This window comes from Acomys russatus, chromosome 17, assembly GCF_903995435.1.
Source record: "Acomys russatus chromosome 17, mAcoRus1.1, whole genome shotgun sequence".
In the NCBI taxonomy this organism is placed as follows: domain Eukaryota; kingdom Metazoa; phylum Chordata; class Mammalia; order Rodentia; family Muridae; genus Acomys; species Acomys russatus.
Genome location: NC_067153.1, coordinates 42,653,499 through 42,678,677, shown reverse-complemented (window position 1 = coordinate 42,678,677; position 25,179 = coordinate 42,653,499). Strand labels below are relative to the sequence as shown.

The following is a 25,179-nucleotide window of genomic DNA, read 5'->3' as shown; positions in this document are numbered from 1 at the left end:
TGGCCTAATGGAAAATACAATTAAATAATTTCAAAACAAACGGAATGGAAGGCTTAGCGTTGGCGGGTTTCGAGAGGCGGGCTACATTCATGAGGGGCAGCTCCAGATGGCGGAATCATCCCTGCAGCTGTGGGCTGTAGAACAGTGTTGTGTGGCCTGCGGCCTGAAAATCCAAAATCAGATTTGACCATGAGGGCGAGTTCTTCTGAGCGACTCAAAGAAAGCTCTTCTCAGACTCAATCTGAGGTGTCGGGCGGTCCTCTTCCGATACCTCTCACTCTTCACTTAACAAATACAGGGTCTTCGCCAAGGTCTACTTGCAGGTGTTGCTCGCAGGCCTGGGTCATCTCCGCTTCCACAACCCCCCCCCCCGCCCCTTTCTGCGGTGGCGTTTTTTTTTGTTTTAACTCATCTGAACCCGTTACAAAACCACACTCCCACGAATACATAAATAATGGATGGAGTGATGTATTAAAGAAACCCCCACAGGGCCTGGCAAAGCTGCAGCGAATGCATTTCTGCTGTATCATATTTAACTGTTTGCAAACGTCGGCAGCAGGATGTACAGCTCCTGCAGACTCCGGAGCTTATCGCACCTCTCTGTCGAGGGCCTGGCAATTCTGTCGTGGGGAATTACAAAGAGGGTAGGAGGTGGCAGGGATCCTGGGCCTGCAGGATGAAGGGGACAACGTAAGATTGTACTGCACCTCACCCAGCTTGGCACTAGCCAAGCATCCATCGTTTTCCCTCCAGGACTGCGGCGGAGAGAACAGGCCCCTTTAAGATCCAGCGCGCGCCCCCGCCCGGCGAGCTCTCATTTTCCCTAGCAACCGCCCCGGGGGAGGGGGAGGTCCTGGCAACAGCGCTCAGGCCCGGAGCGTCACGTGACGGCCCGCAGCTGGAACGCGAGCGCGCGCCCCGCCGAGCGCCCGCCCGCCGGGGGCCTGAGCGCTGGGGCGCGTGCGCGAGCGGTGCAGCACCGGCCGCGGGAGCAGGGAGTATTATGGGCTGTGGGTGCCGCTGAGCAAGATGGAGCTGTCTGCAGTGGGCGAGCGGGTCTTCGCGGCCGAATCCATCATCAAACGCCGGATCCGCAAGGTGAGCCCTCGGCCAGAACGGTCCTGTGTCCCCCGCGGTGGTGTCGGAGCCCGCGGGCCCTCGGGACGCAGCGGTTCCCGCTAGCCGGGCTCCCTCGGCCACCCCCGCGCCGCCGTCTCCTCGAGTCCCTGCATCCTCCCCACCCCCACCCCCTATTTTTTTTTCTTTCTGTTTTTCAGGGACGCATCGAATACCTGGTGAAATGGAAGGGGTGGGCGATCAAGTGAGTGTCGTGGGGTTGGTGGCGTGGGGACCCGGGAGGCGGCAAGAAGGCATCTGGGCCTTAGGTAGGGGGTGCGTGTTTGTGCCCTCGCGGAGTGCTTCTGCCCCTTGGGTTTTCATTTTGCTTTTCTGCACGCGTGACTCGGCAGGTACAGCACTTGGGAGCCAGAGGAGAACATTCTGGATTCGAGGCTCATCGCAGCCTTCGAACAGAAGTGAGTTGAAGAAGCTGCCGACGCGGTGGGGCACCGCGCAGGGAAGCGGGAAAGGCGGTCTGGGCGGGGGAGTGGGGCCCGGGAAGGGAACTCTTTTTAATCTTTGCCGTTTCTTGGCTGCAGGGAAAGGGAACGTGAGCTGTATGGGCCCAAGAAGAGGGGACCCAAACCCAAAACTTTCCTCCTAAAGGTAACCTGGCCCAGCCCCAACAGCCCCCTCTCGGGCCCCCAGCCAGGGCGCAACACAGGACCTGCAAGGGAGGGACAGATCCGCCGCTGCCTATGCAGGCAGGCTTTTCCAGAGGGGCCCCAGCTGGCTAGGGGGTGGCAAGTCCCTGGCTACAGGCCTCAGCCAGCCCAGCCAAAGGGGGCCTGGGAGTCGGGGTAATCAGGGACCGAAACCAGGAACTTGGGGTGGGGGAATCTACTGGGCTCTGGGAAGCCGGTGGGTGTAGCAGGTGGGGCATCCTCCTGAGAGGAGGTGACCAGGAAGCTCTTTCTGCTAGCGAGCCCCTTCATCTCCTCCAGCCATCTCCTCCAGCCATGAACACACTGGCCTGTATTAGGATTTAGACTTGAAGCTAGTATGGGCTAACCTGGAACAAAAAGCCCTGTAGCTGCCCACCTTAGGGTGTTCCCCCTAGCACTTGGGGGCCCAACTTGAATATGACCTTAAGGTACTTCAACCTGAGTTTGGTCATCCACACCGGACTACTAGCTTTCGGGTGCTGAGCCTGTCTACCCCAAACGAAGGGAGCGTCCAATGAAGATGAGGAGGGGCATGGTGAAACATAGCCTGTTTGGCACCACCAGAGCAAAGAACTTCCGAGGAAGCCATCTTGGAGAGTTAGAATTCTTTTTGTTTTGTTTTGTTTTGTTTTTTGTTGTTGTTGTTTTGTTTTGTTTTTTGGTGGTGATAGTTTGTTTTGGTTTTATGAGGAAGAACAAACAGAGAGACCGGAAAGAGGAAAGCAAGCTGATTCCAGTTGTCCACTTAAGGCAAGGCAGCAGGTGGCCTCAAGCCACTGTAGTTTCCTTAAAGGATAAGGATGCCCCAGGTTGTCTTCCCATCAAATTTGGCACCAGAAAAACAGGAAGGGCTCCTTGGAGAAGAGACTGTAAAATGCAGAACCTCATAATCTGCAGTTTGTCCAAAGATCTCCAAGCTCAGTGGGGGCGGGGTGGACCAGTCTCACAGACTCTTGTCCCCTCTCGCCCCTCTCCCCCTGCCCTCCTCCAGCCAGAGAACTGGACGTAAAGGGTTAATCTTGGTAGATCAAAAGCAAAAGTGTGTGTGTGTGAATATTGGTCCTGGAATTTTATAGTTTTGTATTCCACTCCCCGCCCCTAGTCGCTGTGCATCTTTGGGGAATAACAACGCAGCAGCAACCTTAACCCTGACGCTTGCCGGGTAGGAGTGGTGGGCGGAGCAGCTGGAAGACTGGTGGGCTGTGTTGACAGCTTCTCGGCGCCCCTGGAGCGCCCTCTAGTGGCTATGGCTGTAATCTTGACTATCGATACTCAAAATGCCTTTTTCTCAAAAGTTGTGGTTTGAGAGCCCAGCAGTGCTGAGTCCTCCGCCCGCATCATCTCCTCCTATAATATTCTCAACATCCCAGTTGAGCTGAGTGTGCTACCCTCCCTTTCACATATGGGAATAGTTCTAATAGTGAAGTTGAAGACATCTACAGGAAACAGGATGGGGAGATGCCAGTGCAGGGGCCAGGGCGATGCACAGCGTCCCGGGAGGCCTTTTACGGTTACTGCCATATCCCCATTTCCCACCCAGTTAAAGAAAACAGGTTAATAACTTCACTAGCCGGGCATGGTGGCGCACACCTTTAGTCCCAGCGCTCGGGAGTCAGAGGCAGGTGGATCTCTGTGAGTTTGAGGCCAGCCTGGTCTACAAAGTGAGTCCAGAACAGCCAGGGTTCTGTCACACAGAGCAACCCTGTCTTGGAAAACAAACAAACAAAAAGCCTTCACCATCACAGAGAGCAGCGTTTAGATGTTGTTGTAATACTTCCGAAACCTAAGTGCAGTGAATTCACTAAGAATTCACTAAGCAGACCCAGGTCCTACTGTCAAAATGCTCAACCTGGGGAGAATTACATTTTTTTAAAAAGTGAGTGTTTTCACGTGTGTATGTGAACCATGTTTTGTGCCTGGCGCCCATGGAGGCCAGAAGAGGATCCCCAGAATTGGAGTTACAGGCAGTTGGGCTATGTCAGGTGGGTACTGGGAACTGAACCTGGGTCCCCTGGAAGAGCAGCCATTGCTCTTAACCTCTGAGCCGTCTCTGCAGCCCAAGAATCGTATTTTATGTAATACTCTTTAGACACTGCAAAATAAGAGATGTTTCTTATAGACAGTTTGAAAGCATGCTTTAGGGAAAGCTGGTTACTCAGGGGTCTGGCACCTGTCAAGTGCTGGCTGCCTCCAGATGTGTGGTTAGCAGGCACTCTTAGTGCTGATCACAGGAGGGCACCATGGCCTGCCCTCAGGACAGAGGAGGGGTTTGGAGGCTGTCATCGTGGGTCTACCATCTGCACACATCTTGCTACTCCAGGGGCCATCTGTCGCCACTGGAGCTCCATAGGACCTAGTCAGTCAGTGGGGGCTGGCGAGCAAGACGGCTCAGCAGCTAAGAGTACGTGCATACTGCGCTGTCAGAGAGCCAGACCACCAAACACCTGTAGCTCCAGCTCCAAATGATCCAACAACCCTTACTGGCCTGTGTCATACATAACACATTAAAACAAACAAACAAACAAAAAACCTAAAAAACTAGAGGTCAGGGAGTTGAGGCAAGATTCCAAGTGAATGGTACATCCTCCCCCAGCGATGTGCCTGGGAGGAGTGTAAGGGGAGAGGGGGCCCTGGGCGCTAGCTGTGCCCTCTGTGCTGCCACCTAGTGTCAGTGAGGCCCCAGCCTTGGTACATAGCCAGGGAGCCTTCAGGTGTGCAGCTCTCTAGAGGGCGCGAGGCTACCTGGTAAAGACATCAGGGGACCCCTGGAAGGTCACACGGTCCGGTCTAGACTTCAGAGGGTGTACAGGCTTCCTCTTTGTACTGATTAAGCATCCAGTGTGTGGGGAGTGGAGGTGGAGACACCCTCCCCCAACACAGGATTAATCATGGCAATGAACCCCAACTCTCCACCCCTAAGGCCTCCCAGCCTGACCCGGTGCTTTTCCTCACTGGAACTGGAGTTATCAGGTAAACTCAGGACCTTTGTGTCTCCCTCCCTGCTCGGTCCTCAGCCACAGCTGTCGTGGCAGCACCAGGGTGCGGCCTGCACGGCTCTCTGTCCCTAGCCCACGTCCCACCCTGGCTCCAGAAACTGCTGGGGTTCTCCATGTCTAGGTGGGGGCTGGTCTCTGGTGTCCTCCTGCAGGAGGCGTCATTCAGAGTAGACCCGGGCAGCTGGCACTCATTCAGTGCCTGTTGTCACCTCTCCATTTTAAGTCATCTGCTGGGGTTCTCCTGAGGTAGCAGCTGAGCTGCTGTTGGGCCCTGGGTCTCCTTAGAGATCACACTTGTCTCTCTGCTCCGTTGTCTTGTGCCCACCGAAGACCCAGCTGGATTCTCATACTGCCTTCTGGGTATAGGCTTTGGGATCCGCTGGTGTGAGTGCAGAGCAGGGCTGGGGCTAGGGCATTTGCAGAAGTGATGGTCGTCTATGGTCAGGGTGGATGGGGCAGAGAGGATCTATTCTCTGTCACCAAGAATCAGGCCCTAGGAGAGTTCTCTGCTTGGCTGGGGTCCCTCACAGGGTCCCTGTCATTGTTGCTGAGTCAGCAAGAGTGGCCTGCGAAGAAACCCCCATGCCGCCCCATCACCACCACACTTAGTGGTAGTAAAAAGACCAAGCGTTGAGAATTACCTGGCCCAGCCTGGCAGGCAGAGGCTGGTGTATCTCTGAATTCAAGGTCTACAAAGCAAGTCTAGGACAGCCAGGGCTACATAGAGAAAAGGGGGTGGAGGTGGGGAGAATTACCTGGCCCTTGTAGACAAGTTACACCATCGTCTTTCTGGAATGGATTTAATTTTTTTTTTTTTTTAAAGAGAAGAGTGTTATGTAGCCCAGGCTAGCCCCACCATGCCAGTCTTATTTGGTGCCTGGAGCCCCCAGCATGCTAAGCAAGCATTGTATCTAAGCTGCGCTTCCCAGGCCTTTACTTTTTCTGTCTGAAGGGCATAAAGTCACGGATTGTTCCGGGTATTGTCCTGAACGTATGCTGATGGATCTCAGGGCTAACTGGAACAGGGGTGTCCAGGGGCCTCAGGAACGCTTGAGGTTCCACTCATGCCCCTTTGCCCACAGGCCCGGGCTCAGGCGGAGGCCCTCCGCATCAGTGATATGCATTTCTCTGTCAAGCCGAGCGCCAGCGCCTCCTCACCCAAGCTGCACTCCAGCGCCGCGGTCCACCGGCTCAAGAAAGACATCCGCCGCTGCCACCGCATGTCCCGCCGCCCCCTGCCACGTCCAGACCCACAAGGGGGTAGCCCTGGCCTGCGCCCGCCCATCTCTCCCTTTTCTGAGACGGTGCGTATCATCAACCGCAAGGTGAAGCCTCGGGAGCCCAAGCGGAACCGCATCATCCTGAACCTGAAGGTGATTGACAAGGGCCCGGGAGGTGGCAGCACTGCGCAGGGCACCGGGGCGCTTGCTCGCCCCAAAGTCCCCTCGCGGAACCGGGTCATTGGGAAGAGCAAGAAGTTCAGCGAGAGCATGCTCCGCACCCAGATCCGCCACATGAAGTTTGGCACTTTTGCGCTCTACAAGCCCCCTCCCGCCCCTCTGGCGCCCTCTACCGCGGGCAAAGCGGATGTGGCCTCCTCGGGGTCTGGGCTGCTCCTGGACACCCCAGCAGCTGCCTCCTATGATGCACACAGCTCCAGCTCTTCCGGCTGCCCCTCACCCACACTGCAGTCCTCCGACCCAGACGATGCACCCCCCAAGCTACTCCCCGAGACCATGAGCAGATCTGCTCCCAACTGGCGAGAGCCAGAGGTGCTAGATCTGTCCATCCCTCCTGAGGTGGCCGCCACCGGCCAGCGCGTGCCTCCTGATGTCACTGCTGCTGCGGGCCAGGCACTGGAGCCCACAGGTGCCTGTTCCACCGAGCCTGAGGCTGGGGACTGGCGCCCCGAGATGTCACCGTGCTCCAATGTAGTCGTCACAGATGTCACCAGCAACCTCCTGACCGTGACCATCAAGGAATTCTGCAGTCCTGAGGATTTCGAGAAGGTGGCTGCTGGGGTGGCAGGTGCTACAGGGGGTGGCGGCGGCACTGGGCCAAGCAAGTGAGGGGCTTCCCCAAGGAGGGAGGCTTTGGGGGGCCTCCTTCCTGGAGTCATACTTGTGCTCCCACCCCATCCCTGCCCTCAGACCCGTCTGCCTGTGCTTTGCTTGCCTCAAATGGCTCAGTGTTGACCCAGGGATGGGGCTGGTAGTCCTGGACTTGGTTAGGGCCCTGGTAGGACACAGGAAGGAAGAAATGTTCCCTGGTGTCCTTGGCACTGTCCCTGACTGTGCAGGTGGAGCCCGTGAGGTGGTTTCTTGGGAACCCCCCAGAACTTGGGGTTCACCTATTCACATCCCACCCTGCCTCTCCTAGCTTGCTTCTTGCTCTTTGTGCAGCGTCTGGTCTCGGTGCTATCTTGGCAGCTGTGGGACCCCAGGAGATCCTGCCTAGGATGGGCACAGTCTCTTAGTACCACCTGGCACTGAATGAAGGATGAGGCCAAAATGGGCCCCTCCCTTGACGCCATTGAGGGTAGCATTGTCTGGGCCAGAGGTCCCCTTCCTTGCTTGCCTACATCTGGACCAGGCCCACGCGCATCTTGTGCCCCCCCACACCCTGTCTCCATCCAAAACCCCCTTTGAAGGTGGATGGGCTGGCAGACATAGCACCCTGCAGCAGCCCCTGGGCTTCTCAAAGCCCCTTCCGTTTTCTACCAAAGGTGCTGCAAGAACCTGCTGTGGAAACTTCTGGCTGTGCATGTGTGTTTGCCCCTTGGCTTGTTCTTGTGTGGATCCATGTGTGTGTTGGGTGCAGGGCCTCAGTCTCCCCTGCAACACCCTTTGCGGTTCCTCAGAGCAGGGTTGCTGAAGGCGTGGCCTCCTTTGCCTTAGCCAGGCCTCTCCAATCCCAGGTTGCTGGGGGACATGGAGCCCTCAGCCCCTTCCTGGGATGGTCAGCTTGAAAGTCAGACCTTCACCGCAGATGTGGCATGGTAGCGACTGTGAGAGAGGGAGAGCCTGGCTGCAGCGTCTTGTTGCAGTTGTACGTGGAGGAAAGAGAAGGCCTAGACTTGCCAGGCGTCTTCGGTCTCTCCCACTCCTCCGGCTTGCTTTTAACTGCTGAGGCTTCCTAACAGTCTAGCCTGTGGGAAGACTTCGGGTGCCTTGGGCATCTTCTGTTGTCCTCTGCTGCTAGGGAACCAAGGTATCCATGCCAATGGCAGAGACCAAAGCCCCAGATTCAGGCCAGGTACCAGGAGAGTAGGCAGGCCAGAGGGGAGAGACCACAGAGGTGGGAGGTGTCTGTCCCCAGGCAGCACTTAGGGGCTCCACCGGTCTTCCCTTGCACGGCCTGGGGTTCACTTGAGTGTCGAGTGGCATGTCCCTGTGTGCAGCCTGAGCTGGCTTCCGGTGTACACAGCCCTCGGAACCTTGCTTAGAAGCACGGGAAGAGGGAGAGCCGTGGGATCTGAGGACAAGTATTCTGGTCTTAGGGGAGACGCTCTTCCCTCCCATAGCCCTGCCAGGGCCTGCAGCCCAGCCCCAGCCCTCCTCCCCCCAGGGTATAAAACAGGGGCTCTCACAGGGTTTGAGGGGGCCACAGTTCAGGCCCCACCTTGTCCTGTGTCAGCTCCCATACCGTCCAAGTGCCAATTGGCTTTTCCCCCAAATAAGGGCTGGTATTTCGCCTCTGTCCCCAGAGGTGATTTCCCCCTCCCCCCTCCCCAGGTGAGCCACCACCTGGGTGCCAGTTACAGGTGTTTGCAGAGACCATAGAAATGTGTTTTCCTGAGAGTCTGTGTCATTTGTGACCTTTTTTTGTAAAGAAGTTGTGTTTTCAGAGGTGATTTTATGACAGGAAAGTGAAAGAGTTAGTTTTGCAAAAAAAGGGGAAAAAAAAAAAAGAAAAAAATTTAAAAAGTGAAAAAAAAAAAGAAAGAAAGAAAAAAGTAGAGAAAAAAATTGTGGGATTCCTAAGAGTGTAAGGTGGGGGGAGAAAGATATTTAAAAAAAACGTAGTCAGGCAGCAATTGCACAGGTGAGGTGGCAATGTTAGGGTGAAGTGGAGGCCTGAGCTAGCTGGTGGGTCCCCTGGAGTAGGAGGCACCACAGAGAAGGCCAGCGGGTAGGGTAAGCCATCTTTGCTGATGTAGGAACTAGCAGGCAGCTCCGGGGACAGGCAGGTAGCAGTTGTTGGGCTTCCCGGGGACTGGACCCAGTGCTGGTGCTTTCCCCCAGGAAGGCCTGTCACGCCTGTGCTCTTACTTTTCACCAGCTTGTTGGGTCATGTGGTTCCCAGCAGCTCCACAGGCACCCTGGTTGGGAAAGGGATGCAGGCTTAGGAGCCCCCTCCGTGCATGCCTCCGGACTCACGCACAAGGCCTCACGGTGCATGGACGCAGGGAAGTCGTGGGATGGCCAGTGAGTGGAATCCTTCGTCCCTCTCCTGGTTGGTCTAGAGCAGAGCCCAGAGGCTGCACAGACCCCTACACAGCCCTGCGTCATCAGCCTACTGCAGGCCCCCCTCCACCCTTGCTGCTTTTCATTTGCCTAATTACCAAGCAGAAGTTGCAGTCCGGTTTGCTTTATTTTTGTATGTGAAATGACCTCCCCCTGCCCATGGTCATGCCCTGTAAATGCACCCTTCCCACCCACTTGTCAGGAAATAGGAGTGGGTGAGCCCTGGGTCTTGGGTTTTGAGAGGAAGGTTGGGACCCATCTCTGTTTTGGTTCTTGCCCGGATCTCAGTCAGTCCCTCTGTACAAGGGCAACAAGGCCTTAGCAGTGAAGCTGTCTGGGTCTCCAGCTTCCCAGCCCCCGTGAGAGCCTCTATCAAGCCACCCTCCCTTCAGTGGGAAGGGTGGGATGGAGAGTGAGGTCTCATTTCAAACGAGGCCTCAGAGCCCAGGCTGCCCTGGCCTTTAAAGGGAAAGACGGGACTCTGGGTCAAGGATCTGGGACCTGAGAGGGTGCACCCCTTTCCCTTACTTTTCTGGTTTGTTCGGTTGGGTGTCTTTTGTTTTCTTTTGTTTTGCACTTCAGTGGTTGGTGGAGCCCAGCCCGGTCAGTTCTACCCCTGGGTTCCAGTGCACTAGACTAAGGGGGCCTCTCTGGGGGCGTCTGTGGTTCAAGGAATCACTTTTTAAAAGATAAGAGAAAATTTAACGGTTTTAGTTTTGTTCTGTCTGCTTCTCTTCTTGGTTCAGAAAGCCCAGAAAGTGGGGTTCCAGGACCCCTTCTGACAGCCACTAAGAGGCAAGAATAGGTACCTGGTCAGGTGGGAGTGCTAAGGACCCACTTCCCAGCCTACAGTACCCTCGTCCTTAAAGGAGCCAGGACTCCACTCCCAACTGTATGAGTAACATCAGCTAGGGATGGAGTCAGAGGGTCTGAGGGGCCCTGGAGGAATGAGTGAGATGCTGGGCACATGCGGGCCAAGGGCGAAGCAAGAATTCTTTTGTTGGTTTTAACTTAAGAACACAAAGGCCTAAAGAAATATGTATCTTATAATTTTTTTTAATTTTTAAGAAGCTCGTTTGATGAACTGCACGAATGGATTCTATATATATATATATAATATACGTACATAGCTCTATATTTGGGGACGGGCACTGTCTCTTTTCTCTCACATTTTAAAGATGAAGTGTTTTTGCCTTTGTCTGTGGTTCAACCATCCAGCTTACAGCTGGCTAAACTTTGCCTCTAGTGGTTAATGGCGAGAACGTAGTAAAGCTGGCCAACGGATGAAGGGGCGGGGCCCCCAGTCTGCCCCGCCCCTCAGGGAGGACCTCCGGTGGGGAAGATAGCTTATGTTGGATGTGGGTGCCGTTAGATTCTGGGCCAGGGGAGGGCGGGCTCGTACTGATCACTCTGTCTCGTTCGTTTTGTTCTGCTGCTCTTCAATATTGTATCGATGCCAGGAAAGGGGGTGAAACCTCTTTCACCCCCAAATAAATTGTCACATTCCGAAGCTACATGCCCCCGCCCCGGTGTGTCTGCCTCATTTGTTGTGGTCTCCCTGCGGCAGCTTCTCTAGCACCGCGGTGGCTTCCACACTCTGGAATCATAGGTGTGAGCCGCTATGCTGGGACAACATCACACCCAGGTCAGTGAGGTGGCACAGCAGATAAAGTCATTTGCTGTGAAGCTTGGCAACCTGAGTTGCTCAGGACATGGTGTGATTACCCTTACACATACTTCATACATAGGCACGTACCCACACACGCTTACATGAGCGCACGCACGCATGTAAATTAAGGGGCTGGAGAGATGGCCTAGAGGCTAAGGGCACATAGTGCTCTTGCAGAGACCTAAGTTCAATTCCCAGCACGCATGTAGTGTGGCTCACAGCCCTCTGTAATTTCAGCTCGGGGCTATCAGATGCCTCTGGCCTCCAAGGGCACCTGCACTCACATGCACACATCCATGTTCAGATATACATGTGCCTCTGTTTAAAAAGCGAGTCTTTGAAAAACTTAATCCATGATGTAGAGTGTTATTCATCAGGATAGTGTCAGCACTGGGCTGATCCTTCTCAGTCACTGCAAAGCCTTCCCAAACCACACCCAGGATGAACTGTAGGCCTGCAGGGTGCTTGACCATGAACACCGAGGCAGTGATAGAGGGTTAGAGGCCAGCACTCACCGAGGAAGGGGCTCAGGAGGTGGTCACTCCAGAGCCTAGAGGCACATAAGCCTGAGGGAGCCTGTGGCTGCCTTTGCTACTGGTCCCTACAGTTTGGCACCATATGGTCAGAGAGTGGTCTTTCACACTTCTAGGCGACATGAGACATCCCTGAGCTCATGAGCAGCCTTCAGCACTGTCCTTGGTGAACTGCAACCCACCGTGGGCTTCACCCAGCCCAGCATGAACAGCTGTCAGTCAGGTGTGGGCCCAGCGTCACCTCCCTCTGCGCCTCCTATCCCAGTGTCATATCTCCATGCCCAGTTCCCCACATGCCTCCCCACTTTGCAGCCCCCGTGTTCCCTAACCCATCCCTTTTAGCAGAGCCATATTCATGGCCTATAGGTTTTTGCCTGCATCCCAACAGGGCGTCTAGAAACTCCTCTTCAAACTGCCATGGAGCTCAGTACTCTCAGCCTTCAAGTTGTCCTCACCCCACTTGTCACTTCACCCCAATCCATGTCCTTCGAGACTACTTCCGTTGTCCAAGTGACTGGCCATTCCGCCTGACCTCCAGGCTCTGTCCTGGCTGCTCCTGACGTTAGCTTGTGGTCTCTTCTGTCCCCTCCTTCAAAATTGGTTGTCTTGTCCTCTCTCCTGGCAACTCCGAGCACCTGCTTGGTACCCTGCAGGCCCACCTTATCAACTGTCCGTAACCAACAGGATGACGATATTCTTGGACAACTGAGAATCAGGCCAGGACTGGCCGTGTCTCCATTTTAGCACCTCCAGCAGGTTTGGCTTGGGGCCAACAAGACTAACAGGAGGAGGGCGTCTCTGCCCAAGACACCAGGGTGACCAGGAGGAAGAGAGCTTCAGAAGCTCTGGCTGGAAGTGAGGCAGGGGAGTCCTGCCATGAAGGCAGTGCAGGTCCTTTGCGGCATTTGCTTTGTCGCTTGACACCTGGCCACCAGTCTTGAGAACCAGTGTCACTATTCCACTTCCAGGAAGCTCTTGAACCGGTCTCATGCAGCCCAGGCTAGTCTCAGGCTCACTAGGTAGCTGAGGCTAGCCTTGAACTCCCAATCCTCCCTCCTGCTTTTGCCTCCCAAGTGCTGGGATTACAAGCATGCACCGCCGTGCCTGGTGGTGGAACTCACTCTGTACACCAGACTGGGCTTGAACTCACAGAGAATGGCCTGCCTCTGCCTCCTGAGTGCTGGGATTAAAGGTGTGCGCCACTGATATTTTGTAACTCTTATGAGTTGCCTTAGCCTGAGTCCCTAGGCTTGTGCGTTGTATGCAAGGGCAGGGGGAGGGGCCAGTTAGTTCATTTGCCTAAGGTAGCCCACCTCTCTAGAGCCATCTTTTTGCATAAAACTGTAGAGAACAGAGGCCATAAAGTTGCCTTTGGAGGAAGGAAGATAGGTAAAATCTGTTGTCCCTGTCACATGCCTTGCCCCTGCTAAGCAGCTGTGACGCTTCCTTGTTGGGGGGCTGTGAGTGACTCCCACATCTCTTGGGAAGGTGAAGGTCTGGTGGGGCCCAGCACCATGAGCTGAGAGCGAGCCTACTCTAGGGCCTGATGTCCCATCTTCTATGCAGCAGGTGGGCAGTGCCAACCTGCCCCCATTCTTTACCCCGCATTCAGGGGTTAAGGTTAGTGACTAGGTGAAACGCAGATGTGGGACAAGGTGAGGAGTGGGCTTGGTGTCAGGTAAGAATGACCATTTGTTCTCAAGCCTACTTTGCTGATTTTGAAAAGCTGCAAGATCTGTTGAACTCTGTGAAGCAGGTGGTCAGTGAAGCTGCATTAGAATGCCACACCCCTCCTCCCAGGCCACGCCCCTCCTCTCGGGAGGCAGTTCTTCATCCAGATGCTGGCTCCAGAGAGCACACACTTCAGAAGGTCCCATAGCATGCAGAGGCAGGGCACAGACACCTGCTTTTCAGTGGAGTGCCACAGAAGGAGTGACAGGGGAGAGAGGCTGGGTGCTGGCCTCCAGCGTCCCAGGCATGCTGACTGATGCAAGGGAAGGCATGAACCCAGAACAGCCCTGGGGTGTGTATGTGCGTGACCATGGCCATCGTAGGGTGAGATTTGGAGTGACCTCTGTGGGGTTGATGAGACCTGGACACATAAGGCAACAGGACAAGAAGTTGGCTAGAGTCCAGTATGTGTGGAATGTGTGGGGTTTGGTAATCAAGTGTCTTTAGAGTTTTCTAGAAGGAGCCTATAAAATCAACTAGGTATGTAAGGTATAGACAGGAGGTAGGTGTTGGCACTGTTCACAGGCCGAGAACCCAGTGAGCAGGTAGCTGGGGAGATGACTCTGGGTAAAATACTTGTCACACAGGCACAAGGACCTGAGTTCGAACCCCAGCACCCACGTAGATAGTCAGGTGTGGTGCTGTGCGTCTATAAACCCGAGAGAAGGGAGGTGGGGACAGGAGGGTCCATGGGGCTTGCTGGACTGTCCATCTAGGCCAATCTGTGAGCTCTAGGTTCAGTGAAAGAAACTAAGGTAGAGGCTGGGCGGTGGTGGCAGAGTGAGGCAGATGTCCGTGAGTTCGAGTCCAGCCTGGTCTACAGAGTTAGTTCCAGGACAGCCAGAGCTACAGAAAAACCTTGTCTCAAAACAAACAAGCAAACAACCCTAAGGTGGCCAGTGATACAGAAACCTGACCTTCCAGCCTCTACAAGGAGGCATCTGGGGGAAGTGTATATTTACTTTGGAACAGAGGGCGGGGGGGGGGGTATTTATGAATGGATTTGAGGCTGGGCCAGTTCCTGCCGACTCAAGCACCACTGGAGAGAGCCTCGACGTCTGTCCCTGATGCTCCTAGGCTCTGGGATGACTGGTCATCAGTCATTCTGTGAAGACCACTAGGGACTCTCAGGCTTTTAACTCTAGAGGCTACTGGGAAACTCCAGGGGCAGTGTCAGCCCCTTGGACCCCTTGTCCCCTTCCCAAGCTCATTTGTTCCATCTCCGTAAGCAACTGAGCGACAAGAGACACATCAGACAGGTAAGGAGGCAAGTTGTATTGGGGTGGGGTGCCCCCAAAATCTGCCCAAATGGTGGAGCCTGGTTTGAGGCACTATGACCAGAACCTTCTGTGATAATACAAAACATTAGAGACACTAGGTAAAAAGTCACAGGCATCTTTAAAAAAAAAAAAAAAAGATTTATTATGTATACAGTGTTTTGTCTGCATATATGCTTGCACAGCAGAAGAGGGCCCCCAGATCTCATTATAGATGGTTAGGAGCCACCATGTGGTTGCTGGAAATTGAACTCAGGACCTTTGGAAGATCAGCCAATGCTCTTAACCTCTGAGCTGTCTCTCCAATCCCCATAGGCATCTTTTTAAATACTCAAGTTTCTAAGATAGGCTTGTTGTTGTTGTTTGCTTGTTTGTTTGTTTGTTTGTTTAGACAGGGTTTCTCTGTGTGGCCTTGACTGTCCTGGACTCGCTTTGTAAATCAGGCTGGCCTTGCACTCACAGTGATCCGCCTGCCTCTGCCTCCCAAGTGCTGGGATTAAAGGCGTGAGCCACCACTGCCTAGCTCTAAGAACAATTTTTTAAAAAAAATTCCTGGAGACCAAAAAACAAAGAGGAAATAAAACATTGGAGCTGCAGGAAGATGCTGTCCTGGGGCCAACCTGTGGGGTGGTGGGGTGGCATTTGTGGGGACAGAGCTGAGGCAAAACGTTGGCCCCTGCAGGTGTTGGCAGCTCAAGAGCTTAACCTGCGCCTCTATATAGAGATGAGGCCCTGGGATTGGGCCAGCAGAGGTGCCTGGATGCCTGAGAAGTGGGCCCAAGCCGGGAATCACCCCTCAGCAGAGGCAGTGCCAGGGAGCGCGGCTCATTCTTGACACTGCCAGAAACACACAAAAGGAATCCTCTCTTGAGAAATTACAACTCTAAACCTTCCCTGGCACAAAGTTAAGGTGTGAACTTGTATTTCTCACACAACCCTGGAACTCTCAAATTGAGAAATTAATATAAAAAACAAACGTGGGGTGGGTGTCACCATAGAACATGTGAGAATAGCAGATGAAAGTCCCTCCTGAGCACCATGCCCACTGCACAGACCACATGGCATTCTCTCCCAAGAAACCCCCGGAAACCACAAGATCACAAGCTCAAATGACAACACTGAGCAAAGGCGCAAAGGCAGACTCAGCAGTGGATAAAGGATTTGGGACCCAACACTTTTCTGTCTGCAACACAGGGCAGGGGCTCAGATGCTCCTGGGCGTCAGTCATGGAAATGCTGTACCGCTGAGCTACATCTCTGGCCCAGTTTTGACACAGAGTCTCACTAAGTTGCCTGGACCAGCTTGAACTCACTGTAATGCTCGTGAGCTTTGAGTAGGACCCTCCCACCTCCATACCAGAATTTCACATATAGAGTTTACACTACCAGGCCTTGCTCCCAACACATTTTAAGATATTAATTGAGGATTTTTCTATTTTTAGCATGTCTATATCAAATAGAACATAGAGAAAATCTCAGTAAAAAATTTAAAAGTCAATAGCAGTATCCAGGGCACTGTAATAAAAAGATAGGACAACAAGACAGAGAGCCTGAAGATAAATGTTCATTAATAGGCTCAAATGATTGGCTTACATTTATTTATTTATTTATTTATTGTGTGCCAAACTTAGGTCCTCAGGCTTGCCTGACAAGCACCTTTACTTCCTGAGTCTGCTCACCAATCTTAGTCAAATGATTTTTTTCAAAGGTGCCCAAACTAGCCAATGGCAAAAGAGCAATCTTTTCCCTTTTGAGACAGACTGGCCTCAAACGTGCTGTGTAGCCAAAGATGACTTTGAACTCCTGCTTGTGAACACATCTGGCTTATGTGGTGCTCCCTGCGGGTGGAACCTAAGGCTTTGTGCATGCTAGGCAAGTGCTATGCCAACTGAGCCACATCCCAGCCGCCATCTTTTCAATGAATAAAACTGTTTAGGAAAGCATTTAATTGGATTTTTAAGAGGTAGACACATGGTGAGGCAGGAAAGATTTTAAGGAGCTCCAGTGGTACAGTCAGCTAGTGCACAGTATTTAGATGAACTGTTTAAAATCTTGGGAACCAGCAAGATGGCTTACCTGTCAAGTGCTCTGGCAACTCTTTCAGAGGACCCAGGTTCAGTTCTTAGCACCTGTAGGGTGACTCACGACCAATCTGAACTCCAGTTCCAAGGGATCTGGTGCCCTCTTCTGGCCTTTTAGGGCACTGCACACACATGGTATACAGAGTTCAAAGTAAGACACTTCCACAAAAAACCTAAAATAAATACTATTGACAGTAAAATAGCAATGCATGAATGGACAAAAAAAAGTGCAAATCAAATATCTGATAAAAAGTTAAGACTCAGGCCAGGCATGGTGGTGCACACCTTTAATCCCAGCATTCAGGAGGCAGAGGCAGGCAAATTGCTGCGAGTTAGAGGCCAGCTTGGTATACAAAGCAAGTCTAGGACAGCCAGGGCTACACAGAGAAACCCTGTCTCAAAAAACATAAAACAACAAAAGAAGTTAATACCCGCAATACACAGAAAAATCTTAAAACCTAAGGACAGCAGGAAGGCACATGCCTTTAATCCCAGCACTTGGGAAGCAGAGGCAGGTGGATCTCTGTGAGTTCAAGGCTAGCCCGGTCTACAGAGCAAGTTTCAGGAGAGCCAGGGCTACACAGTGAGACCCTGTCTTGAAAAAAAAAAAAAAAACATAAAAGCAAAAAACAAAACCCCCAAAAACAAAAACAAAAAGTCCAGGAGCGGACCTGTGACCTCAGTGTTTCAGAGGCTGAGGTGGGAGACTGGGACTTCCAGGCCAGCCTGGGCTACTTTGTCTCTACAAAACAAAAACAGATGAACAACAAGATGGGCAAAGGACTTGGACATACAGTTCTCCAAACAGGACAGATATGTAGAGGGCCAGTTAGTCCAGAGTGGTCTGTATCAGTAACAGTTAGGGAGATGCCAATCAAAGCTGCACTGTGGCTGCCTGTGGCTCAGCTGATAGAGTGCTTTCGCAGTATGCACAGGCCCTGGGTTTGATCCTAGCACTCAGGAGGTGGAGGCAGGAGGACCGGAAGTTTCAGATGATCCTCAGTTACATATTAAGTCCCAGGCCAAGCGGCACTCTGTTGAGAGAAAAAAAGAAAAGAGAGAAAGGAAAGGAGAAAAACCTCTGTAGAGGCAATATCTTGTGTATTGTATGCATATATTTTGCCTGTTAATTAAAAAAAAAAAAAAACCCAATGCCTATAGGAAAGGATAGAAGGTGCTACATCCAACAGGCAGGAAGGATTCTGGGGTAGAGCCACGTGCAAGAGTTTTGTTCTGGAAGATGTGAGGACAGATGCATGGTATCTGAGCAGAGGTAACCAGCCATGTGGCAGAATGGAGGTTAGTATAAATGGGTTATTTTAAGTTATGAGCTAGTCAGAGAGGAACATAGCTATATGGCCTAGGTATCTGTAAATACATTTTGAGTTTCATAAGTCATTATTCTGGGTGCTTGGGGCTGGGAGGAAAAACACACACCCTACTACAGACCTCAATGAATTAAGTCCTAATATCTGCACTTTTAAAACTCCACACTCAGGGCTGGATAGATGGCTCAGAGCTTAAGGACACTGACTGCTCCTCCAAAGGTCCTGAGTTCAATTCCCAGCAACCAGATGGTGGCTCACCACCATCTATAATGTGATCTGATGCCTTCTGACCTTCAGGTATACATGCAGGCAGAGCACTGTATACGTAATAATAAATAAATCTTTAAAAAAAAAAAACAAAACAAAACACACACACACAAAAAAAACTCCACACTCAGGGTTGGGGATTTAGCTCAGTGGTAGAGTGCTTGCCTAGCAAGCGCAGGGCCCTGGGTTCAGTCCTCAACTCTGGGGGAAAAAAGAAAAAAGAACAAAAACTCCACACTCATATACTATGGTGACAGGAATATTAAATAGCACAAATACTTCAGAAAACAGGATGAAAGATGCTTAAAGACGTAAAACTAAAGCCAGGTGTGGCTTTAATCCCAGCACTCAGGAGGTTGAGGCAGGCAAATCACTGTGAGTTCAAGGCCAGCCTGGTCTACAAAGTGAGTCAAGGACAGCCAAGATAACATAGAGAAACCTTGTCTTGAAAAAACAAAACAGAACAAAAAACCACAAAACAAACAAACAAAAACCCTTAATACTAGAATTAACACAGGATCCAGGAACTGCTTCTGATTAACTTTAAAGTAAGATCTTTAAGAGGTGTTTCCTAAAAAAAAAAAAAAAAAGGTGTTTCCTCGTACCAAGAGTGGCACAGTTAACAACTAAATGTAGAAGCAACCCAGGCCTGTCAGTGGGTGAATGAAAATATAAAATGTGATATTGTTCAGCCTTGATAAGGAAGACAGTTCAGTTACATGCTAAAACAGGGATGAACCTCAACGACCCGATGCTAGGGGAAGCAAGGCAACTACAGGACAAATTCTGGGGGACCCCGCTTATACTAAGGTACTTTTGTAGAATGGGTCCCAGAGGGTTTCAGGCAGAGGAATGGAGAGTCCAAGTAAGAGCTCTGAAGGTGGTGGTGGTGGTGGTAGCAATCCAGCATTACAAAAGCAGTTGGTACATGGCTACCATCTCAGCTCTTGAGAGGCAGAGGCAGGAGGGTCAGGAGTTCAAGGTCAGCCTTGGCTACGTAGAGAGTTCAAGGACAGCATGAGCTACTAAGTCCTTGTCTCAAAACCAAACTAAACCAAACAACAAGGGGCGTCAGGAGATGGCTCAGGCGGTAAAGTGCTTGCTATGCAAGCATGGAGACCTAGTCCCATTCTCAGCACCCAGGTCAGAACAGAATACAGTGATGGGCTCTGGGGAGTTGGAGACAGGTGGCTCCCTGGAGCTCACTGGAAGCCAGTCTAGCTAAGTCAATGAGTTCAAGGCTCAGTGGGAGGCCTCATCTCAAAAGACAACATAGCTGGAGAGATGGCTCGGTGCTTAAGAGTACTTTCTGCTCTTCCAGGAGACCTGAGTTTGGTCCCCAGCACCCATATCAGGTGGCTTACAACCACCTGTAACTCCAGCTCCAGAGGATCCAACACTCTCTTCTGATCTTCACAGGTACCTACACACCTGTGACACATAGGCACACACTTATATTTTTTAAAAAAGTAATCAACTGCTGAGTTACATTAAAATAGTAAAGAGGGTCAATTTTATGTTGTGTGTTCCCTACACAGAAACACCGGAAACAAAATCAGTTCCCAAAAGAGGCATTGCTTCATCTATTCAGCAAGTATGTCACTGCTGTCACTCACCCACCACTGCTGCCTTCCCAGACTTATGCAGTCTCTGTGGGACAGCGAGATCTGAGGACAGCCATGACAAAGCCTGATAGAAGGCAGCCACCCAGGAGGCACACATCTGATCCGAGGTAGAGCTGGATGGACCCAGGTCCCCTCCTGTCCCTCAGCTGGGATGTGGCCTTCATTAGAGAAACTAGGGACCAAAGTCTTTTCTGCCCTTTCCAGAGGCTTTGTGAGCTCAGGGAATGACAAAGGCCTGTGCCTTCGTTCATGACGATGGTCGGTGGCCATGATCAGTGGCCACCGCAGTGGCCTTTATGAGTAAGTGGGCCTGGGGTGTGAGAGGCAGGACAGGCTGGGTGGCAGGGATTCTGTGTTCTGGGAAATAATGACACCACCCTGCCTCGTCCTCTGGTCATTCTTGCTTTCACGATCTGAAATGGAGCCATGAGCAACAGCATTTTGCGGGGGTGGATTTTGTGTCCCAGGCATTCTCTGTCGTGGCAGAGGCTCCTGGCTGTTGTACAAGGAACCAAGGTGCACTTCGCAAAAGGCAAACGTGCCTTTGCCCCTGATGTAGGTTTGTAAGCACAACCATCACCTCTCTGGCTCCCTCAGAGACCTCCGCCACACTCAGGCTTGCATTCAAGGCGCTGGCACCCCAGCAGGTAGCTTGCTGCTCTGAATACCTCCCAGAGCGCATCACCTGCTTCTCAAACTCAGGAGCCATGAAGAGCTTTGTCTGGAACTCATGTGGCCTGGTGGGGACCTGCTGGTCACCTCTCACCAGGCCTCAGTGTTCCTTTACCTTGAAGGAAAATAGGTCACCTTGGCAAGCTGGGTTACCTGGGAGGGTGAGAGGAGGTGATGGCTGAGACGACACACTTTCCATGACTATGTTTGAGATGTGGCTGCTCCTGCCTTCTGACTCGATGTCCCAGATGCTGGGGCACCAGTCACCATTGCTCAACACCACCCTAAACAGCATGAAAGGAAACAGGCTGAAATCCCTGCCCTCTGTGACCTCAGCCAGGCCATTTATTTAGCATGGGCTTCATGCTTCACCTGGAAAATGTGGACAGGGCTTCCTCGTTAGGATAGCAAACGTGGGCAGAATGGAATTTTTAAGGATTGAAGTCACTAAGATTGAACTACCTAGCACACAGCTCCTTTAATGCCCAGAGAAGTCCCAGGTCCTGCCGGACAGATTTCTGAGAGGTGGCCCTAAACCTGGGCCCCAGGCAGTCCTGCTAAAACTATCACACCATCCTGGCCCAACAGGATCCTCAGAGCCAGACTGCCTAGCTGTGTGGAACCTATGGCACATCTCTTACCTGTTCTGTGCCTTGGTTTTCCCATCTGTAAAATGTTGAAAGGATCTGGGGAGATATGAAGGCTGGTCCTATGGAGTGTCTGCCTCGAAAGCCTGTTCATCCCCAGAACCCACAAAAGAAGCCAGGCATGGTGGCACGTGACTGTAACCCCAGACCTGGGCTGGGGCAATGGCAGAGAGAGGGCAGACCCCTGCAGTTTATTGGCCGGCCAGCCTCACTGATCTCACAAGCTCTAGGGTCAGTGAGAGATCCTGTGTCCACAAATAAAAGTGGACAAGATGGCTCAGCGGGTTAAGGGGGTTGCTGTCAAGCTTGACGACCTGAGTTTGATTGCCAGGTCCCCCATGATGAAAGGAGAGAACCATCTCCTGCAACTTGTCCTTTGACCACACATGCGTGCGCACACACAAATAGATGCACGTAATTTATAAGCAAATACAAGTGGAGACCAATCAAGAAGACACCGGATGATGGTGTTTGGCTTCCATACACCTGCACATGTGTGCACACTAACAGGTATGCACCCCCTCCCCATAAACAAACCAAAATAGGAAAGGGCACTGAGGCCCCTTTCTTTGTGGGGTTGCTGGGAGCCAGACTCTGACTCTGTGTTTGAGTCTTCCAGTGATCCCCTGTGGTGCAGCCACTGAAGCTGAGAAGAAGTTGAGCCACCTGCTCCGGTGGTGGCGCTGGCAGCACGGTGGCGTGGTGGCGACAGCATTGAAAAGTTGTACAGCTGGGATCAAAGCCAAAGTGCTTTCTTCAGAGCACCCCCACTTACACAACCCGTTCTACCTCAGGTCTCACATTGGAAATCTAGCTCCCAACCACATGTGGTCCCCGAAGGCTGTCTGACTCACCTCCTTTCCCCAGGAAGTCCGAACTCTACCCCTGCCTGTGACTCATTCCTTTCCAGCCAGCCACCAGTGTCTGTGACTAAGTGACCCCTGCATGGAAATGTTGCTCTGATCTATCACTTCCTCTACAGCCTGCTGTCCCTTTCCAGTCCAGACCTCCAGTGGACACAGGGGCAGGGCAAAATGTGTTTGCGTCTCATTCTTCGACCCCATGTGGCCACAGAGCGAGGGAGCCATATTTGAGGCCTGAGGGTCTTCTTAAGGGTGGCTAATGTCACTGTTTTCCAAATCTTCTTACCTCAGCTCAGATGTTTGGTGAGAATTGGAAGTGAGGACACTAGGGACAGAGCTCAGAGTCTGTCCTATGTCTGGGCATTCTGTCCCATGAATCAGAGGCAGACTCCTTCGGGCTCAACTTAGACTCCCAATGTCTGGGAGTGGGGAGGTCATTCAGGAACATGTTTTCTTTTTTAGGCTCCGGTGTGAACCTTGGAGAATGTGGCTGGTATGAGGCCGGAGAGGTAGCTTAGTGGTTGAGTTTACTGCTCTTGCAGAGGATCTGGGTTCAGTTCCTAGCACCTGCTTTGTGACTCACAATGGTCTGTTCCTCCCATTCCAGAGGATCTGATGCCCTCCACTGGTCTTCAAGGACACTGTATGCATGCAGTGCACACACATTCACATAGGCACACATGCATACATACATTTAAAATAAAAAACTTTCGGGTTTTTTTTTTTTTTCAGACAGGGTTTCTCTGTATAGCCCTGGGGTCTCCTGGAACTCACTCTGTAGACCAGGCTGCCCTTGAGTCACAGAGATCCTCCTGCCTCTGACTCCTAGGTGCTGGAATTATAGGTGTGTACCACCACCACAGGCCAAAAATTAAAACCGTTTAACTTTGTTTATTATTACTGTGTGTGCCACGTGTCTGTGTGTGGGTTGTTGAAACCTTGCGTGTGTCACAGCGTGCATGTGAAGGTCAGAGAACAACTTTGAATCTGTTCTCTTTCCGCTAAAAGTTCTGGGGATCAACTCAGGTCATCAAGGCTTCCATGGCAAGTGCTTTTACCTGCTGAGCCACCTCCCCAGTAATAATAAGTCCCATTTTGAGGTATGATATGACCTGACGGCTTTAGAGGTCTAGGGCTGACCAGGACAGGGGCACATATACCTAGCAATGCAGCTTAAGTTAGGTGGATACACACACACACACACACACACACACACACACACACACACACACACACGCCCCCCTCTGAAGACAAGTTGTGACGGGAACTTACTGTAAGCAGGCAGCCAGTCACAGGATGTTTGCAATGGCCTCTCCGAAGAGTCTACAGAAGCAGCCATAATGAGAAGGAGTCAGCTTCTGGAACCTTCCAGGACATCTAAGCTCTGGAGAACTAAGCCAGGTGGAATTCCCCTTCTACCCTCCCCCTAACCCCAAACCCCTATGCTGGAGAATGCAAAGACACTTGGTAAAGTGTAGATCAGCTTGCTGTCTCAGAGGAGCAGCCTTGAGCCCACACACAACACGTTCTCTCCCTCTCTTCTCTCCCCTCTCTCCCTCTCTCCCCTCTCCCTCCCTCTCCCCTCTCCCTCTCTCCCCTCTCCCTCTCTCCCTCTCTCCTCTCTCCCCTCTCCCTCTCCCCCTCCCCTCTCTCTCTCCCCTCTCCCTCTCTCCCCTCTCCCTCTCCCCCTCTCTCCCCTCTCCCTCTCTCCCTCTCCTCTCTCCCTCTCTCCCTCTCTCCTCTCTCCCCTCTCCCTCTCTCCCCTCTCCCTCTCTCCCCTCTCCCTCTCCCTCTCTCCCCCTCTCCCCTCTCCCCTCTCTCCTCTCTCTCTCTCCCTCTCCCTCTCTCCTCCCCTCTCCCTCTCTCCCTCTCTCCTCCTCTCTCCCCTCTCCCTCTCCCTCTCCCCTCTCTCCCCTCTCCTCTCTCTCTCCCCCTCTCCCTCTCTCCCCTCTCCCTCTCTCCTCTCTCCCCCTCTCTCTCCTCTCTCCCCTCTCCCTCTCTCCCCTCTCCCTCTCTCCTCCCCTTTACCCCTCTCCCCTCTCCCTCTCTCTCCTCCCCTTTACCCCTCTCCCCTTCCCTCGCCCTCTCGCTCTCTCCCCCCTCCCCTCTTCCTCTCTTCCCTCTCTCTTCCCTCTCCCCTCCTCCCTCTCCCTCCTCCCCTTTCTCTCTCCCCTCTCCCTCTCTCCCCTCCTTTCCCTCTCTCCTCCTCCCTCTCTTCCCTCTCTCCCCTCCCCTTTCCCTCTCTCCCATCTCTTCTCCCCTCTCTCCCCTCCCCTTTCCCTCTCTCCCATCCCCTCTCCCTTTCTCCCCTCCCCTCTCCCTCTTTCCCCTCCCCTCTCCCTCTCTCCCAAGCTGGCCTCAAGGATGGTCTGACCTCATACTCCTGCCTCGACCTCCCAAGTGGCATACAGCATGCACCACCATGCCCAGCTTATTCCGTGCTGGAGAGCAAAGCCAGGTCCCTCATGCATATTAGGCAAGCGCTCTACCAAACGAGCCGCTCAGCAGATGTTTTAGCATCTGAAGATTCTGGTAAAGGAAGTTGGAGAGATGACTCAGTTGGTAGAACACCTGCCACCCAAGCCTGAAGGCCTGAGTTTGGATCCCCGACATCTGTGTAAAAACCCAGGTGTGGTGGCTCTTGTCCATGTTTCCAGTGTTGAGGGTGGAGGGAGGCTTGAGCAGAGACAGGCAGATCCCTGAAGCTCATTGGCCAGCAAGCCTAGCCAAATCTATGAGTTGCACAGTCAGTGACAACCTCTGTCTCAAAAAGAAGATGGAGAAGGATGGAGGAAGACACCTGTCTGTCATGGACCTCTGGCCTCCCCGTGGATACATGTGTGTGGACACCCACCCCCACACACGAGGAAGTCTAGTCAAACCGAGAGGTCACTGAACACATTGAGATTGCATCAGAGGTGGGAAAGATGGGTTAACTGACTGGCCTAAAGGGGCAGCCACTGGGCAAGAGTGAAGTCATCGCTGTCTGCAATGAGCCCAGCACAGCTCTTCCTGGGTTTCTAAGGATACCCTTTTGTTTTGTCGAGACAAGGTGTCACTAATGTAGCCCTGGCTGTCCTGGAACTCACTCTGTAGACCAGGCTGGCCTCGAACTCACAAAGATCTGCCTGCCTCTGTCTCCCAAGTGCTGGGATTAAAAGTGTGTGCCACTACCACCTGGCTCTATGGATGTTTTTAACAAGCCCTTCAGCCATGTCCTCAGATCTCACTCCAGGCTCGG

At 52.5% G+C, this 25,179-nt stretch overlaps 1 protein-coding gene across 1 annotated transcript; it reads left to right on the top strand.

Moving 5' to 3' along the window:
- Positions 1–927: 927 nt before the first annotated feature.
- Cbx6 (chromobox 6) lies at positions 928–6,997 on the top strand. Its single transcript, XM_051160001.1, has 5 exons — positions 928–1,098; positions 1,278–1,321; positions 1,470–1,535; positions 1,659–1,725; positions 5,863–6,997. The coding sequence occupies exons 1-5, from the start codon at positions 1,030–1,032 to the stop codon at positions 6,847–6,849; spliced, it is 1,233 nt and encodes a 410-aa protein (XP_051015958.1). The 5' UTR covers positions 928–1,029; the 3' UTR covers positions 6,850–6,997.
- The last annotated feature ends 18,182 nt before the right edge of the window (positions 6,998–25,179 follow it).

Coding starts and splice junctions, on each gene's coding strand:
- Cbx6 (XM_051160001.1), top strand. CDS start 1,030: ATGGAGCTGTCTGCAGTGGGCGAGCGGGTCTTCGCGGCCGAATCCATC. Junction 1,099..1,277: donor TCAAACGCCGGATCCGCAAG/GTGAGCCCTCGG, acceptor TCTGTTTTTCAG/GGACGCATCGAATACCTGGT. Junction 1,322..1,469: donor TGGAAGGGGTGGGCGATCAA/GTGAGTGTCGTG, acceptor GTGACTCGGCAG/GTACAGCACTTGGGAGCCAG.